Genomic DNA, 18,038 nt, shown 5'->3' with positions numbered 1-18,038 from the left:
CAGTTTCCCTTAGAAAGTCCTCCACGAAGGCATCCCTCCTTTTAGGCAGATAGCCCTAGTGTGCTTTGCCATAATTAAATACACCAAACATTTTTATACATCTCTTGTGTTTGGGAATCAAATGTTTTATTTTTCAAATTTTTCTCAAGCTCTTTCCATTTTAAGAAATATTTCATATATGTCTACTAGTCTGATGCCTATACAAGGTTTTAGATACATTTATCCAATCATTATAGCTTTTTACGAGGCTACTACTGTCAATCAGTGAAAATATCTTGCAACAGAAGCAAAAACAACAGGATTGTTACTTATGGAATACAAGTATAATAACCATGTACGGGGAACTAATTCCCCATTTTCCATTTTTATATTGTAATATGTATCACTGAATTGAAGTCCATTATTACTTTTTGGATACATTACCTTTTTTTTTTTTTTTTTTTTTAATAGGCCCCTATTTCAGACAAAGTCATTCTCACTTTGTTGCTAAGAGTTGTCCACTTTGCAGGATCATAAAAATCAATATGAGGGAAGGAGTTTTCATTTATGCCAGCCAGTCTCTTCTATCAAATTATCTGGGTAATCTTTAAAACTTCCGATTAGTTTAATTCCATGCTTCGATCATCATTCCCTCCCTTTGGAGTTTCATCAGTCCTTTCAATAACTTCATCCAATGTAGCTGATCTTCTTTGGCTGGATGATGGCTGTTCTTTTGTAATTGATTTTGATGCTGATTCAATGTGAACCTTATTTACATCCGAAGTAGTCTTTGTCGCGAGCAACTCGACGATTGTATAAATGTAATTTCTTTAAAGGTTAAATTTTACAGTTTGGCAACATTGTATCGTTTTTATGTTTAGAATAAAAAAAAATGCACCATGAATTTGCATTAAGGTGGATTGCCTGTTTTATAATGAATTAATTGGGTGGATTGACCGTATTATTCAATTATAAATCTCTCTTTGCATTTCTTTTAATGGAGTACCGACTGAATGAACAAAATTCAGGTAGAGTCTCATAACATGGTGACCGTATGACGTGATATTAAAAGTACGTTATTTTTAATTACCTATTATTCTGAAAATGGAATTACTTGTTAAAAAATGCTCTCCTATAAGAGCTCTTCACAAAGTGTTTTAATGGTTTGAATGACTTTTTAAAGGCTGATAATGTTAAAGAAGAGAGCATTAGATCTAACTTTGCTAATTTACGTAGAATTTATTCTCAGCTAACTGAAATAGATCAGGAAATAAGCTCTTTATTATTAGAAGATAAAGACAATAAAAAGTATCAGAATGAGTATGCGATAATAGAAGAATATAATGAAAGTTTCGTAAAGGAAGTAAACGTAGAAATGTATTTTTACGCCGAAAATGTTCTTCGCCAACCACTCAATAAATACATAGAAGGAATATGTAGATGTTACATAACATATGGCTTTCTAGATACATGGAAAATTACCATTATATAGCACTAGGGGCTCAGAAGGGTTATTTTGAATAGTGCACAATGTCTGCGGGTGTAGATGGTGTATGGTATTACCTAGATTGAACTTGCTCACAGTTTGAATTCCCACGGCTTTTGGAACTTCTTTGTGTGACATGGTACGTAACAACTGATGGTTGGGTGGCAAGGTATTTGTGTGGGCTGGAGAGGAAAAGTGAGGGGCGCAAACATACATGGTCCCTGCTCTGTGTAACATTCAAGGTACATTTATTTTTCTTCCCCGTAAGTGCATATTCTTTAGCATTAAAACAAAAGCAACCAAATCTCTGTGTCGTTGGCTGGTCGCCGCCCGCTTGTGAAGAAGGCCTTGGAGGCCCGCTTCCACAAGCCCTGATGTAATCCATTTTGCAACGTATTCTCAACTCGGCCAGGGTGAGAAAAATTGCATTTAGGAATTTGGCAATAGAGTATGATGACAGAATTAAGATGATCTATTTATATTAGAAGCTGAGATTTCAAATTGTCTTGACTGTCTCACATTACTCACTTGAGTACACAAGTTGATTCATTTGATGTATCACAAGTTCAGATGATACTTTGCAAGAAAGAAAATTATGAAATATATTAATGGAAATATACTGAAATCTTGTTTTTAAGACACAGGCTTCCATGTTCTGTAACAACTAGTGGTTGAGAAGTAAAAATCATTAAATGCTAATAGTTATACTTTGCTCAATTTCTAGCAGCTAAATGATTTTATCATATGTGATTTGCATGATTTTTGTTCACATTCAGATTATTCCCTTTGGAAGATCTTGCATGAAGGTTTTCCTCTTGTTGCAGATAGCTTTCGATTTTTTTTGTCAGAAAAATTGCATGCCAACCTAGAAGCTCCTTTTATCTATAATTCTCACTGTGTCAAAACTCATTATGCAAATTTGCTTTCATGAAATTTTTATGAATTTAGATGATGAGTCATGCAACTTATAATTTGATGTTGTAATACCCTTATATAACAGGCCATGTACCAGTCTTGGAAATTGCTGCAACCTGGTGTTAAATCACATGGGAGCACTGTGATAAGGACCAAAAGTCAAACAATTTATTAATATTTACAGTAAAAGCTTGATTATCTGGAAATGCCAAACTCAAGTTGACTTAGCACATAAAAAATGCAGTGTATATTAGAAAAGTAAAACGAATAAAAGGGAAAATGTCCAGTCTGAAATTACAAAAAAAGTCATTTTATTTATCAATATGAATATCAAATGCCTACATTCAAATTATGGAGATGATTCTACATCAAAAGAAAAAAAAATGGCATTTCAGATATAAATGCCATAGCAAAACATCATATAAATTCTCTTACCAAACTTTTACCAGTTTCAGAGATCTCGCCAAACTTGTGCCAATCATTCCAGCATAACAGATTGCATTAGTTAGATAATTAGCATATGCAAGTTACAGATGTAACATATAATAAACTTAAATTGTTTTTCATAATTTTTCTTGTAAGTCATAATTTCTTGATATCAGAATGGTGTGATTTTGAAAATACTCTACAGCATGCTGTTTTATTAAAGGCAAGTCCTAAATTTTGAGATTTTTATTTTTTTTTTTTTTTTCCCCTCTCTTCCAAAAATGTGATTGAAAAACATATATAGCGCTTGACGTATGTCATTTCTTACAAAAATTAAACCAGCTTTTTGAGAATTAATTGGATTTACATAAATTACATTATGGGATGCTTATCCATTATAAATTGCACTGGTTTTTTTTTTTTTTTTTTTTCAGTTTTTTTTTTTTTTTTTTTTAGTTTTAAAAATATTCCATTTAATTAAACCTCCCAGTTAGTTGAATGCCAGACTGTCAGGTTTTTTTACTGTAATAAGATTAAAGACTTGCCTATGTCTAAAATTAGTGCTTATCAATGGCCTATTGGTTAAGTTGCTGAATGCTGGTAGTTTGACCTGGGTTAAAATCTCGGTGAATGGGCTGGCTGCAGGGTCATTTTTGTTTTCTTGTTTTCTCCGTATGTAATGTGGACATGAGCCAGTTTTCTTTCAGTGTTTTACGAAGGCATCCTTATCGTTAATCAGATAACCCTAATGTGCTTTGCAATAATCAAGCAAACCAAGTCAATGGCCAAAATTGTGAGTAAAATACTTAATTAAGATAAGATTTATTGTTAATAGGAATAAAAATCTACTAGATTATTTTTGTTTTTTTATTGAATTGTGATGTCATATGTCTTCTTACTTAACATGCAAGAATAGTAGATTTGGCCATGGTAGTTCTATGCACCTTTTAAGGCATACTGAAAAAGAGGGATTTATTAGCCACTTAAGATACCTTCTTGACATAGAACCCATAAAAAACAGTCATCTGAATCTTCTGTTTGTAATAGAACTAAGTTCTGCATCTGTGATGGTTCAGGGTATTATATTTCCATTCTTCCATTTTAAATTGTAAGCTAAAAATGTAACATTCTGAATTAAACTAAGAACTATAATACATGTAAATACATGTTGTACATAAATATTTTTTAGCAAATTAAGAAGTAAATTCCTGTCATTTCCAACATTGGTAATGTTTTTAATATTCTTTGGAATTGTCTTACTATATTAATTTATTTTGGACAAATCTGAGAAGTGAATTAAAATTATTCCTGCAGTAATCCGTGGCATCCTACGTAGAAGTGCATCCTATGTAATAAATGATTTATATAATGAATGCAGTCCGAAATATTCAGATAAGCATTTATATACAAATTGCCACTGTATTTTATTACTAATGTTGATGGCCTTGCAAACTATTGGTTAATACACAAAGTGCCTACATAAATGGCACTTTCTGATGCTTAAAATTGAATGTAGACATTTCATATACTGTAGACACTATTTAGTGTGATTGTGTTTAATGTTATCATTCAGATATTGATTTTGCCAAATTCCATTTGTATATTGAAACATGAAAAATACATCGCTTGTAATGATATAGTAACTTAGTTAATATGATATAACAGTTATAATTTTTTTAAATTAAAATAAGTCTCCAAACAAGGTCAAAACAGATTATAAAACTAGCCAAGTGACAGATAAATGTTGTCAAGTACAGGGTTATAGCAACCTTAGTTTAGTGTAGATTTTGAACACCTCTATCAATTTTGAGGGCGGTCAGACATACGTTCCTCTTCTTCAAGAGCAGAAAATTTTTTTCACCTATTTCCTTACTTTCCTCCCACTCAAAATAAAAAGTTATGAAAGCATCTACTCATGTTGCTTTATTTTTTGTCCAGAAGGGACTATTAGTCTTGAAATGAGATTTTGCTGTGGTTTGCTATAAACTAAATATTACTAAATGGCAACCATTAAAAACACAAGATATTTATCTTTCAATTTTAATTAACAACCTCAGCTGCATGAAAGCAGTGCATTGTCACAGTCAAAAATAAAATACTTTTATCTTCCATGTGTCAGCATGTTGCCATTCAGCAAAGCCTAAGATACTTTCAGTTTTAATTTTAAAGCTTATTGAGTAATAAACTTAGCAATTTAAAAGCAATAAACATGGTTTTTAAGAATGTGTTTTTTACTTTTTATACACTAGCTGGACTCATTAAAATCATTATGTACTTTTTATGGTAACTGTTTTTGATTGCTAGTTTTTAAAGAAATAATATAGAGAATATAAAAATATGTGTGGCAACCTCTAACACCATGTCAGGAATTCTAAAGATATATTGTTTCTAAATATTTTTTGATTTTACTGTTGAATTGAATTTTATGTGAAGAACGTGATATTTAATAAAGATAAAAAATAAAAGTTAATAATAAAAAGACAAAATAATTTTTTGTTAACCATTTTACTAAGAAACCTGAATAGTGATTTCATGAACTGAGAAAAGACTAATAAAAAATGTAAAAGTGTATGCAGTCATTTAACACTGCATAGGGAATTCTATACAGCTTTAAAAGTTTTCTGATTTTGTTGTTGAAATGTATGCAAGTGTGCAGAAAATGATGCTTAATAATAAAGTTAGAAAGATGAAAATAATGGGATAGCGGGGGCAGACTGGTTGACTGTGAGATCAGCAAGAGCATAAAAATCTTAAACAAATCTTTTTGGGTGACTGTTAAAATCTGAAAGGTTTCAGTTCGCTTGGTCATTCTGAATTTTATTGGCATGTTCCCTTAGAATAAAGGATGGACTTCCAAATGTTAAGATTAGGGGTCAAATAATTTCGAGAAATTTTATGAACAGTTCAGAAACAAACTTTCACATTTCCCTAATAAAAATCCTGTAGAGATAATTATTTGTATGTTTCTAAATACATTACACTAGTTAAATTCCATTGCTATTTCGAATGATATCTTGTTTTATTGTTTAAATATTACTAAAAAAGTCATGGATATATGTGATCATGTTAAAAACGATATAACACATTAAACTATATATTACGTATTTGTTTACCATAGTATTCTTTATAATAATATTACAATTCTAATGTTCATATACACTCTGTCCCTAAAAAAATATATGCACCCAGAAAGAAACGAACTACTATCACAAAATGTCTATGTAGTATATGAAGAGATAAACAAATAGTTACAAATTCAGAACAAAAGATCATTTTGTTAAAAAGTTATGACATGAAAGAGGTTACATATCAGTAAGTTGTATAAGCCACCTCTGGCAGCTATACAAGTTGAAACACGATATGGCATCGAATCAAATAGGTTGCCTATGACACCCTGCAGAAGATCATGTAATAACCTTTGCAAGTCGGCAGTTAATTCTCCAGTACTTCACGATAGCTGCACCTTCCAAGCATGTCCCAAATGTGCTCTATTGGTGAGAGGTCTGGTAGCCTTGCAAGCCACGGGAGTACGTGGTATCCTTGAAGACATTGTTGGGAGAGTCACACAGTATGCAGACAAGCATCATCTTGCTGATAAATTGCACCTGGGCGACTTAATAGCATAAACAGTGCAACTGGCATTAAAATGTTATCCACATGACTGCAATCCATCATAATGTCTTGAAGGGCAACTAGAGGTGATCATGTATCCCAACAAATCTTGCTGTCACATCTTGTGTAATCACTATCTGCTGCTCGACAGCAAATACCGTATCGGACCGCTGGCCTGGCCGCCTCCCCACACTCGTGTGTGCTGGTCATCAGCTCTGAGATGAAAAATTGGGATTCATTGCTGAAAAGCACATGCCTCCATTTGGTCCCACTCTGGTTTGCCCAAGTTCAGCAAAAATCCAGTCGGCATTGTCTATAATAAGGGGTCAGTGATAGGCATTTTAATGGATGGCAGCAGCATATACCAGCTTTGGCCAGTCAACTCCCAATGATTTCCTTTGATACCAGTGAATGCCTAGAATGTGGTAAATGGCGTTGAATAGATGCTATCGACATTGTTGGTATGGAAGTGATCACTTTTGTGATTGCACAGTCCTTGCGCTCATTTGTGCTTCTTGGACATCCTGACCTTTTGCAATGGTAGACTATCCCTTCTATGATACATTGTTGCCAACATTTAGCCCTACGGCACAAGTAATCATGCTTTTAAACTCTCCCAGCTATGCATAGCACACTTACCCTTGTTTCATTGGCATCGAAATTTAAATCATTTGCATATCTCTTAGCAGACTATATTTCTGCCAGGTTTCGTGATTCTGGCTTGATTTTTTGTTTTGAGTGCATCTATTTTTTTGTGATGGAGTGTATATGTTTTAGTGTAAAACATTTCACGACATTAGTATAATAAGACTGGTTATTTACCATTTCTTCGAAATAGATTGTACAACAAAAGTCGAAGTACTTAAATCACAAGTATTACACTAAGATGTCTGATCTTTGAATCATTGTGGCTTTCTCATCATGATGACTTTCTATGGTAGTGAAAAAGTTTTAAATATATATTACATTAGGCACCACTTAATGTGATCACAATTGTCCATGGCTATTTTGATAACATTAGCTGAAGATAACACTAAACGATGAGAAAAAAAAAACAGCAATGGAATTTAACTAATTTAATATAAATACAAGAAACATATAAATAAGTACTTTCACAGAATTTTAATTAAGAAAATATGCAAAAATTTGTCAATGAATTGTTCATGATGTTTCTAATGCAATAGTTCAGTTTATAAATCATTTTGACTAACGCTATACCCCTAATCTTAATACTTGGAGGGCATCCCTCATGCACTGGAACAGAACATGCAAATGTAAAATTTAAAATTAGAGGAAAAAACAGTATAAATTTGATGTTTTTCTTTCTCCAAGCAGCTGGGAAGAGGAAGATTCTTCAGACTTTTTTTTGCTGTTGAAGAAGAGAAACTTATCTCTGATCATTCTCAAAATCATAGAGGTATTCAAAATCTCAGCCAAACAAAGGTTGCTTTTGGGCCTAATTTTAAACGATTGATGAAATTGGGAGAAAAAATTGTTTAATCACATTTTTTCTAATTATTTGCAAATTTTGTTAATTTAATTTGACCTTATTCTTAACTTTACTTCCGTGTCAGAAATTATTCTATAATACTTTTATAATATTAACCAAATTGTTGTTTACAATAAGCAATGTATTTCCATATTCTTGTTCGGGTGAGACTTGGACAATTTGATAACAGTATCTGAAAGATAATATAAACGGGGATCAAATTAAGCAATGTCTGCTATATATAATTTTTTTATTAATTTTTCCACATGTACAGTTTGATGGTGCATTATATAAGTATTTGCAATTAGCTTATTATGAAATGCTTAATTATGAAATACTGAAATTGAATATGAATACACCTTTTTTATCTTTCAGAGTTACTGATTTGTGTAGAAATGTAAAAGATAGAATACACAGAGAAGTGCGCAGCCACGGAATACAGTATCCAGCATTTGCTTCTTGTCGTGTTACACAATCCTATGATGTTGGTGCATGTGTGTATTTTTATTTTGCATTTGGTTACATAGGAGTTTCAGATCCAGTTCATACATATGAAAGTATAGAGGTAAGGATTGTTGAATAAATTTATAAATGAAAGATTTTAATTTTATTGTCAGTATTTCTACATGGAAATATGATTCATATGCCATCATTCTGACAGAATTTGTTACTTTGCTCATTTTATCTTTTAAAGACTAGCAGTTTGCATAATTTCTTTTAAATGTTTTTAATATCAGTGATTTCCAGCTGTTATTTTTAGAGATCTGAAAACAGGTTAAAGAATTGGCTGTATAGATCTAAATCAGGGGCTGCCATTGAGGTCAGTGTGGATCCCTGAGGGTGAATGAAATTTTAAAGGAGGTTGATAGGTGAATATGCACTGGCAATTGATTGGTGTAATGAAGATCAATAGATGACAAAAATATTTACTAATAATATTAAGTCATATCACATGAAGGGTGTGCTAAGCTTTAGTCACGTGAGAGAAATACCCCAAATAAAAGTTGTTGCTGACCAACATTATTGTCTTTTCCACTGTCTTGCTTAGTAGAATGAGATTTTAACCAAGCCAATAATTTAAGAAAACGAAACATAAAACGGAAAAAAAAAAAAAAAAAAAAAGAAATATTTTTTTAAAAAGGTGCTTGAGAATTAAGTTAAACATTTGTATGCAAAATATTAAAAGTAATACGTCAAACATAGTAATAATAGATAATATTAATTAAAAATACAACTTTTGTGTAATCTGAAAATTTGTTTATATTTAAAAATTAAAAATAATATATAAAACAATGAAATATAAATCCAGTAAAACATTTTTTTCAAAGCATTTGTTTACATTCCTAGTATAATTGCTGTCTTTAAAGTTATTTAAGTGCACTTATTTGTATTATTATTATGTTGTATGCTGTATATTACAAACTATGTAAGGGGAATTAATGAAGAAAACCCTTCTTCTAAAATGGATTGATGAAAGCAAGGGGTTTGGAAACCCTGATCTCAACAAAATGAAGAAATTTGTTTTAAAGTTTATTGTCTTTCCTATAAATTTTAGTTTGCTGCTTTGATTAAAATTGTTAATTCATTAGTTTCTTGTTTTCTTATCTTCTTGTAAACAGTTTCATGTATCATGTAGCCTGATCACAGAGCTTCATATATGCATCTCCACACTTTCTATTAGAAGTGTATTCAGTGTTGGAAAATTAATAATTGTAGATTTATCATAGTTCCTTAAATGATGGATTATCATGGTGTTATGCGACTGAATAGCTTTGAAACAGCATATCTGGTGAACTACCTGCACGTTGCTATTGTGAGTAACGTGTAATCAAAAGTTATGCAAATAATGAATTGTTATCCAGTTATGTATTGATTATTGCTCAGTCTAACAAATCATGCATAGTTACAACAGTAGTGAACAAAACAATGTTTCACAACTCCTATTATGCAGCTACATGATTTTAGATAGGTACAATACCAGAACTGTCATAAAAAAATCACTAATTGTTCCCACTTATTAGCCTATTTTAAAAGCTTCTATAAGAGTTAAGATTTACTGCATCGGAACTTTCAAATTTAAAAGATGTTAGAGAACTAAATTCACAGTCTTCAGCAGCCCATCATGCACTGCACAATTTAATTACGTAAATATATTATATGAGAATAATAACACCAAATTGAACTAATTGGGTTTGTACAGGAAACTTTCCATCAGCTATCATGCCCAATTAAACAGTGCTGTGTACACTGCGCAAAAAAAAAGAGGGGACAGTTCTGTATCTCCCATTCTACTGGAACGATTCACGAAATTCAGATTGCATTTTCCATGTCACAAAAACATGACTTAGGATATATATTAGATTTATATATAGCACTGTTCTAATATAGACATTTTGACACAAAATCAGCCTTTTTTTTTTTTTAATGGCATGCCAATTTTTTTCATATTTCGATTCTACAACTCAAATTATGCCAAACTGCCAATGTATGTAAAATTCGCACAAGTAGTTTTTAAAAAATTAGCTGGCAAAATTTTAGCTCCTACATGTTTAATTGAATTCGATGCATATTTATTGACATCTACTTTTTTATTAAACTTGCATGATTCTTTCCTCCAGGTGTCGAAATTTAGGCTTAATCCATATATAATTCACACATTCTTTATTATTTATTTTTAAAATTTGTATTTTAAAATATTTTTTATAAATTTTTTTGAAAAACTTTTGGTGTTATATAACCTACAAAAATTTTAACAGCATCTTATGTAGTAGATGTATTTCTAAGCATATCTACAAGAAATTAGAATTTTTTATTCAAAATTTCCCATATTCGCTCTAAGCAATAATAATACGAAATGTGCTTTACGCACTTTGTTAAAATTATTTAAAAGTATGAACGCTGATTTTTTTTTTTTTTTCCCTCATGTACAATGAAAAAAAGAAACGGAAAATAGGTTACTATAAATTAAGAAGTTCGTCAAATGAATTATTCTTGGCAAAAACTGAAAAATATACATCAAGATAATTCTTTAAATTTGACACCAAAAATTACGAAATGTAATATCTAGGCATAATTTGTGTTATAGAATCGAAATATGGAAACAAAATTGCTACGATATTTCAGAAAAAGTCCGATTTTGTGTAAAAATACGTATGTTAGAATTCTTTCGAAACACGGAAAATGCAAGTTGTTTTACTGGGCCGATTCACAAAATTCAAATTGCATTTTTCATGTAAAAAAAAGCGCGACTTGTGATTTATATTAGATTTATATGTAGCATTATTCTAACATAAGTATTTTGACACAAAATCGTACTTTTTCTGAAATAACATAATTGATTATTATTTTTTTCAGCTTGCGCCAAGAAATGGCAAACTAATATATGGCAGCCTATTTTCCTTTCCCTTTTTTCGTTGTGCATGAGCAGAAAAAAGTCACATCATTCATACTTTCAAATAATTTTTAACTAGTGCCTAAACCACATTTGATTTTATTATAGCTTTCAACAAATATGCCAAATTTGAAAACGTACATAATAAATTCGCATATATCTTCGGAAATTTTGAATAAAAAACTCTAATTGTTTGCAGGTATGCTTAGAAATATGTCTACTTTAAGATGATCATAAAAATTTTACAGATTATAATTCAATTTTTTTTTTAATTTATAAATATAAATCATAAAAAATGCCCGAATTTTATTTGGAATGACCCTGAATTTCGAAATGTGAAAGAAAGAATCAAATAAGTTTAATAAAAAAAGAGAGATTAATAAATATCTACCAAGCTCAATTAACATTGAGGAGCTAAAATTTTGAGGGCTAATTTTTTAAAAACTACTCATGCAATTTTTACAAAACTTGGTAGTTTGGCGCAATTTGAGTCCTAGAATTGAAATATGGAATAAATTTGGCATGCCATTTCAGAAAAACTCTGATTTTGTGTCAAAATACTTATATTAAAACAGTGCTATATATAAATCTAATACATCTCCTAAGTCGTGCTTTCAAGACATGAAAAACGCAAGTTGAATTTCATCTACCGACCCAGTTGAGTGGGAGATATAGAACGGTCCTCTTTTTTTGAGGGGGGGCAGAGTGTACATTAATTTTTAATTTTATTTTCATCGCATTTAAAAGTGCTTTGATAAATATAAAAACTTTCCTTCATTGCTTGGGGTTTTTTTGGTATCAAAGTGTAAGAAAATATTAAAATGAAACCAAAGAACATAAAATTTAGAATATCCAATTAAATGCTAATATGTTTTACATCAGAATTGAATTACAAATTGTTTAAAAATCTGACCAAAGCATTATAAAATAAAGTTAGTTTGGACTTTTTTGAAATGTTGTGCTCCACAGCATGAAAACCTTCGAGTTTCTCGTGGTTTTTAAGATTTCAAGATTGGTAGCTATACATTTGTGATTCAAATTAGAGAAGCAGAATTGTGCTACATTACTGTTGCTTTGAAATTTACAGAAATTGGAGAGCTTGTTATTGAGGTTATGGTAGAAAATATTACAGGATACCCATCATCATCTCACTAAATCAGTAATTATCAGATTGCCCATTGTTTTGTGGGCTAAAGATAGATCATAGAGATTATTAAATTTGTGATGATAATGTAATGACTCTTGAGGATATAGAGATTTTAAATGTAAATAATAAACCCAAAAGTACCTTATTTCCTTTCACATTTTTCCACTTTTTATTCATTTTTTCATCCAAAAATCAAGAGGGCAAGATGGTGGGAGTAGTTTAATTTATGAAGGATGTGGTTACAAAGAAGTCAAGGATCAACTACGGGTAATTGCCACAATGTTATTTCATTAAAAGAAATCTACATTCCAGTAAGAATACATAATAATATTAACATTATAGTGTCTAGTAAGATATTGTTATGAATACTGTATACATGTAATTAATTTTAGTAAAATTATATGTGAAATTGTGTTTATTTACATACATATATATATATGTAATGATATTTTTAAATCAATTGATTAAATTAAATTCTATTAATATTGCTTAATAATGTGTTGACGATTCTCTACCTAAATTGCATCCCTGTTCCTAAATTTTGGCGAAATCCTTTCTTTAGTATAAAATATATTAACCTGTTGGCGCCCGCCAAATCGCCAAACTCATAAATCTGTCATATTACATAAAGTACTTAAGAACACTCCTGATGAGAAGATAGCGTCACCTCGTGATTTCAATTAATATCGCTGATTGGAGGAGCCTCGTGACGTACACATATGTATAAGTAGGGCTTCTGCTCAAGGTACGAGGAGAACGCTTGTGAGATGGATGCTAAAATAAACCTACCACTTTATATTCCAAAATTTGTCTCATTCCTGTTGCCCCGGCTGCACAAAACAAATAATGTATGAGAAATTACATTTCAGAAAGCCGGTAGGATACCATCTTCAAAGGGATTATCTAAAAAAGAAGACACCCCAAGGATTATACGAATAAAATGTTACGCACTTTAGATGAATTTGCGGCTGTGCGACTTCTATGTTTCTACATTTTTCTCTAGGCGTTCTTGCTTCAAGAGAATCATCCTTCTGTTACTTGTATTCTGCAGATTATTTTATGTCCAGAGAAGCATCCTTCTGCCCCTGTGAGGTGTGATCTGTGTTTCCATCAAAAATTCATCGTTCATCAAATGTTCTCTTACCGTTGACCTACTTTTGAGAATGGAAATCTTTCCCTACGTCTACGCCGTTCTGTGTTGCTCTCGAGAGCTTTGTGCTTGTGTGGTGATTGATCGTGTTTTGCGAAAATCTAATCAAGAGTGCACAAAAATGTGTATTTTCGTGTCGATTTCATCACTCGTATTCTTGTCACAATAAGTCAAACAGAAGCAATTAGTAAAAAGATTGTCGATGCAAATGATATTATTACTATTGAATTATAATTACTGATTTAATAATAGTGCTTTTATTTTGAAAATTTTAAAAAGTATTATTTTGGTATAAATGTATTTTAAATTTGGTATTTAAAGGATGTATTTTGGTTTTAGTATTGTTTTGGGAAAATTTAAAGAGTATTTATGAAAGTAAGTTTTATTTATGAAAGTATTATTAGTTTTATTTATGAAAGTATTATTAGTTTTATTTATGAAAGTATTATTAGTTTTATTTATGAATGTATTATTAGTTTTATTTATGAAAGTATTATTAAAAGAATAATGGCTAATGAAAACCTCTCTGATCCTGATGATTCATTAAGGGCAGCTAGCGCTGAACCTGAAACAAGTATAATTCCCTTTGACGCGCAGAATGATATGGATATAAATTCATGGCTTCACATACTTTAACAAAACTCATTTAGATAAAGATGAAACGTGGAAGCTTAATAATGTAGCTCGATATCTAAAAGGTAATGCACTTAGCGTATATGTCAAAAGCTGCCATAAAATTACTAAATATGTGGAATTAGTCCAAATTTTAAAGGAAAATTTTTTCGACCCCACTTTAACTACGTTTGGTGATTTTGCCAATTACAAGTACAATCATAAAGAGGACATAATGCAATATTTTCTCAAAAAATTAGATATTGGTAAAAAATTAAATCTAACTCATGAAATGATCTTGGAGGGTCTGACGGATGGCCTTCCTATAGAATTAAAATCCTTAATGACGATCAACGCACCCTCTGACCCCATCTCTTGGCTTACTCATGTCCATAAGCTTATTAAGATTAGCGAAAATCAACAAATCAAAAGTGCACCTCCCAGATTTGTTACTCCGATTGGGAACAGTCCCCAAGATTACAATCGATTTAATAGAAGTAGAATTTCAACTTCAAGCTATGAAACTACTGTGAAACAAGATTCTCCTAGACCCAACAATTTCCAACGTTTTCAGAGACCAAGTAATTTTTATAATCGGTTCAGTGGTCCAAGATTAACAAGTCATCATAATTATAATTCTCAAAACCGATTGCCATTGTCACCCAGTCCCTGTAGACTTGGTACCCGGAACGGTATCCCAAATGCTTTTCACTGGTTTCAGGTTTGTCCTTTCAGAGGGGAGAGATCTGATACACCTAATGTTACGCCCCTTGCAATAGAACCAACCCCAGAAACCCCTCACAGTAGTTGACTATTAAAGGTGTCGGGATATTTGTCCAATAAGAAACGTCTAGAGTGTGTTGTAGACAGTGGTGCCACCATATCAATAATTTCTTCCGAAACGGCTAGACAATTACGTTTAAAAGTACAAAGAGTTAGATCATTTTCAGTAACCCAAACTAAAGGAAAAATAATCTTCCAACAAAATATGTTGCATACAAATGAAAATTGGACGGATTAGTAACCAAATTACCTTGTTTGTTCTTGATAATAATTTGAATTATGTAATTTTAGGACTTTATGAATGCAAATTATTTGAGTTGAGTATTGATTGTACTAATTTAAAAATTAAACAGAGAGCTATTGTACTAATGATGACTGCCATTTTGACAGCCGACCCATATCTCTACACCTCCAACTTCAAGGTGGTACAACAAATGTTTATCCATGTGTTAATAATGATGATGATGTAAGAAATTTTCCAACCTGTAAATCTCGGACTACAAATCCAAAGGAATTAGTTTCTCAGTCTAACATTTATGTGAAAAATGCTGTTTCTAATACTGTCGATAACAAAGAGTATAACTTGGAAAAATTGTTAAATGATTATTCATCTGTGTTTTCTAAAAATAAGTATGATGTAGGAAAAATTAATATTGAACCTCAACGAATTAATTTAAATTTTGATTTGCCTGTATCATTAAGACCTTATAGAACATCCCCTATGGAAGAAGAGGAAATTAAGACCCAAATTGATCAATTATTACAAGCAGGTATAATTAAAGAAAGTTGTAGCCCATATTCGTCCCTCATGACTTTAGTACTTAAACGTGAGGAAGGTAAGAAAACTAGATTGTGTATAGATTATCGAAAATTGAATTCCCTAGCTAAAACAGATGCAAACCCTCTTCCTCGCATTGACACTTTGTTAGACAAATTAAATAAAGCAAAAGTATTTTCTACAATTGATTTGAGATCTGGTTTCTGGCATATCCCGATTCACCCTGCAGATACTGAGAAATTAGCTTTTTGCATGAATTTTGGATTAGTCGAATGGCTAAGACTCCCTTTTGGTTTCAAAAATGCTCCTGCAATTTTTAACAGAACAATTAGACGAATATTAACAAAAAATAAAATTAATTTCGCTTGCAGTTACTTTGATGATATCATCGTTTACTCTTCCTCTGAGAAGGAACATTTGGAACATTTAAAAATTTTATTTGAGGTGTTTAAAGAGGAGCATATTAAATTGAATCGAAACAAGTGTGTGTTCGCCAGAGATCAGATCACATTTCTTGGCTATGAAATAAAAAAATGGTAGAATAATTCCCGATAACCATAATATAGAAATTATTAAGAAACTTAAAAACCCCAGTAACACCAAAGAGTTACAAAGAGTTTTGGAAAGTGTGAATGTGTATCAAAGATTCATTCCGAATTATGCAACTATTAGAGCTCTATTAAACAGACTCTTGAAAAAAGATGTCAAGTGGGAATGGGATGACCAATGTCAAAAAGCTTTCGACGAAATGAAAAGAATACTGATTTCCAAACCTGTTTTACAATTGTATGATTCCAGTAGGCCATGTCATATTTTTGTTGACGCTTCTCAAACTGCTGTTGGAGCTGTTTTGAAACAACCAGATGAAAATGATGTCCTTCGCCCTGTATCATATCATTCCCGAACTTTAAGAAATTATGAGAAAAATTATACGATTACTGAGTTAGAATGTTTGGCCATAGTAGATGCCCTAGACAAATTCTATTACTATCTGCATGGACAAAAATTTGTTATACGTACGGACCATGCAGCCCTCGTTTGGCTCAAAAATGTTAAAAATTTAAAAGGTAGACTCTTCCATTGGTCACTCAAACTAAGTATATGAAGTAAAGTATCAGAAGGGCTCTACCAATATTGAAGCTGACATGCTTTCTAGACATCCTGTTTCACAGCACCTCCAACATTATGTACATTTACTTGATAGAAATGAAATAATCCAAGAACAAAAAACTGATATTGTCTGCGGAAAAAATTACCAAGAGATAAATGATATGATGGTAATTAAGAAAAAGAATTTTTATAAAATTGTAGTACCTAAATCTTTAAGATTAAAATTGTTGAATAAAACCCATGAAAATTTTGGTCACCCGGGAGTTCAAATTATGCTTAACTTAATCACCCCTCAATATTATTGGCCTCATATTAGCGAAGATATCGGAAATTTTGTTAAACATTGTCATACTTGTCAACTTAATAAAAAGAAAAAACAGAAAAAATTTGGTCTTATGCAAGACGTACCCCCAACAGACAAACCTTTCAAATGTCTCTCTATTGACACTGTGGGAGGATTTAATTATTATAATTCTACAAAAAAATATTTACATATAGTTATTGACCATGCAACAAGATATGTCTGGGCTTTTCCCTCTAAAAGTGTAACTTCAGAAACCTATGCCAATTGTCTAAAACAAATATTTCAAATACAAGTCCCCGAAAAAATTCTGAGTGACAGAAATGCAGCCTTCACTTCCTCTAGATTCAAAAAATTTCTTAAAAAGCATAATGTTAAACAACTTCATCTCACCATCCCCAGACAAATGGTAAAGTAGAAAGAGTAAATCAATCAATAGTAAGTCGACTAAAATGTAAAGTAAATTCTTCTTCTAAAAAAGTACCGTGGACTAAAGTGCTAGAGCAAGTTGTTATCGAATATAACAACTCCCCTCATACGGTAACTAAGTTCACCCCAGCATACTTACTATTTGGTAACCTCCCTTTTGAATCTCCAATTGATCAAAATAAATACCCTTCCTTAAATGAAGCAAGGGCTTTAGCAAAGAAAAGAACTATCGAATACCACCGAAAGAATAAAACTAGATATGACATCAGATTTGTAGAATCTAAATTTCAACCTGGAGATTTTGTCCTTTACGAGGAATTCGAATACCCAAATACTAGAAAATTGACTTCACCCTATTCAGGCCCTTATCAGATTATGAATAAATTATCTGAAGTTAATTATGAAATCGACAGGGAAAATTTTCACACGA

The 18,038-nt window shown here is 31.5% G+C and overlaps 1 protein-coding gene across 2 annotated transcripts in view; it reads left to right on the top strand.

The window, feature by feature from the left end:
* Positions 1–18,038, top strand: part of LOC118189051 (alkyldihydroxyacetonephosphate synthase, peroxisomal-like) — a 170,199-nt gene that overhangs the window by 127,472 nt on the left and 24,689 nt on the right. Inside the window, exons 17-18 of one of the 2 annotated variants that reach the window (XR_015043415.1) lie at positions 8,283–8,472; positions 13,935–13,970. Coding sequence is in view for 1 of the 2 variants with exons in the window: in XM_035359586.2 (XP_035215477.2) it covers positions 8,283–8,472 (190 nt within the window). In the remaining variant the exon portion in view is untranslated. The remainder of the gene's footprint in view (positions 1–8,282; positions 8,473–13,934; positions 13,971–18,038) is intronic. The other variant, XM_035359586.2, reaches the window with a different exon arrangement.

Source organism: Stegodyphus dumicola, chromosome 10, assembly GCF_044657685.1.
Source record: "Stegodyphus dumicola isolate Sdum_Otavi_A_Nest chromosome 10, ASM4465768v1".
NCBI classification, from domain to species: Eukaryota; Metazoa; Arthropoda; class Arachnida; order Araneae; family Eresidae; genus Stegodyphus; species Stegodyphus dumicola.
This window is presented reverse-complemented; position numbering and strand designations above follow the sequence as displayed.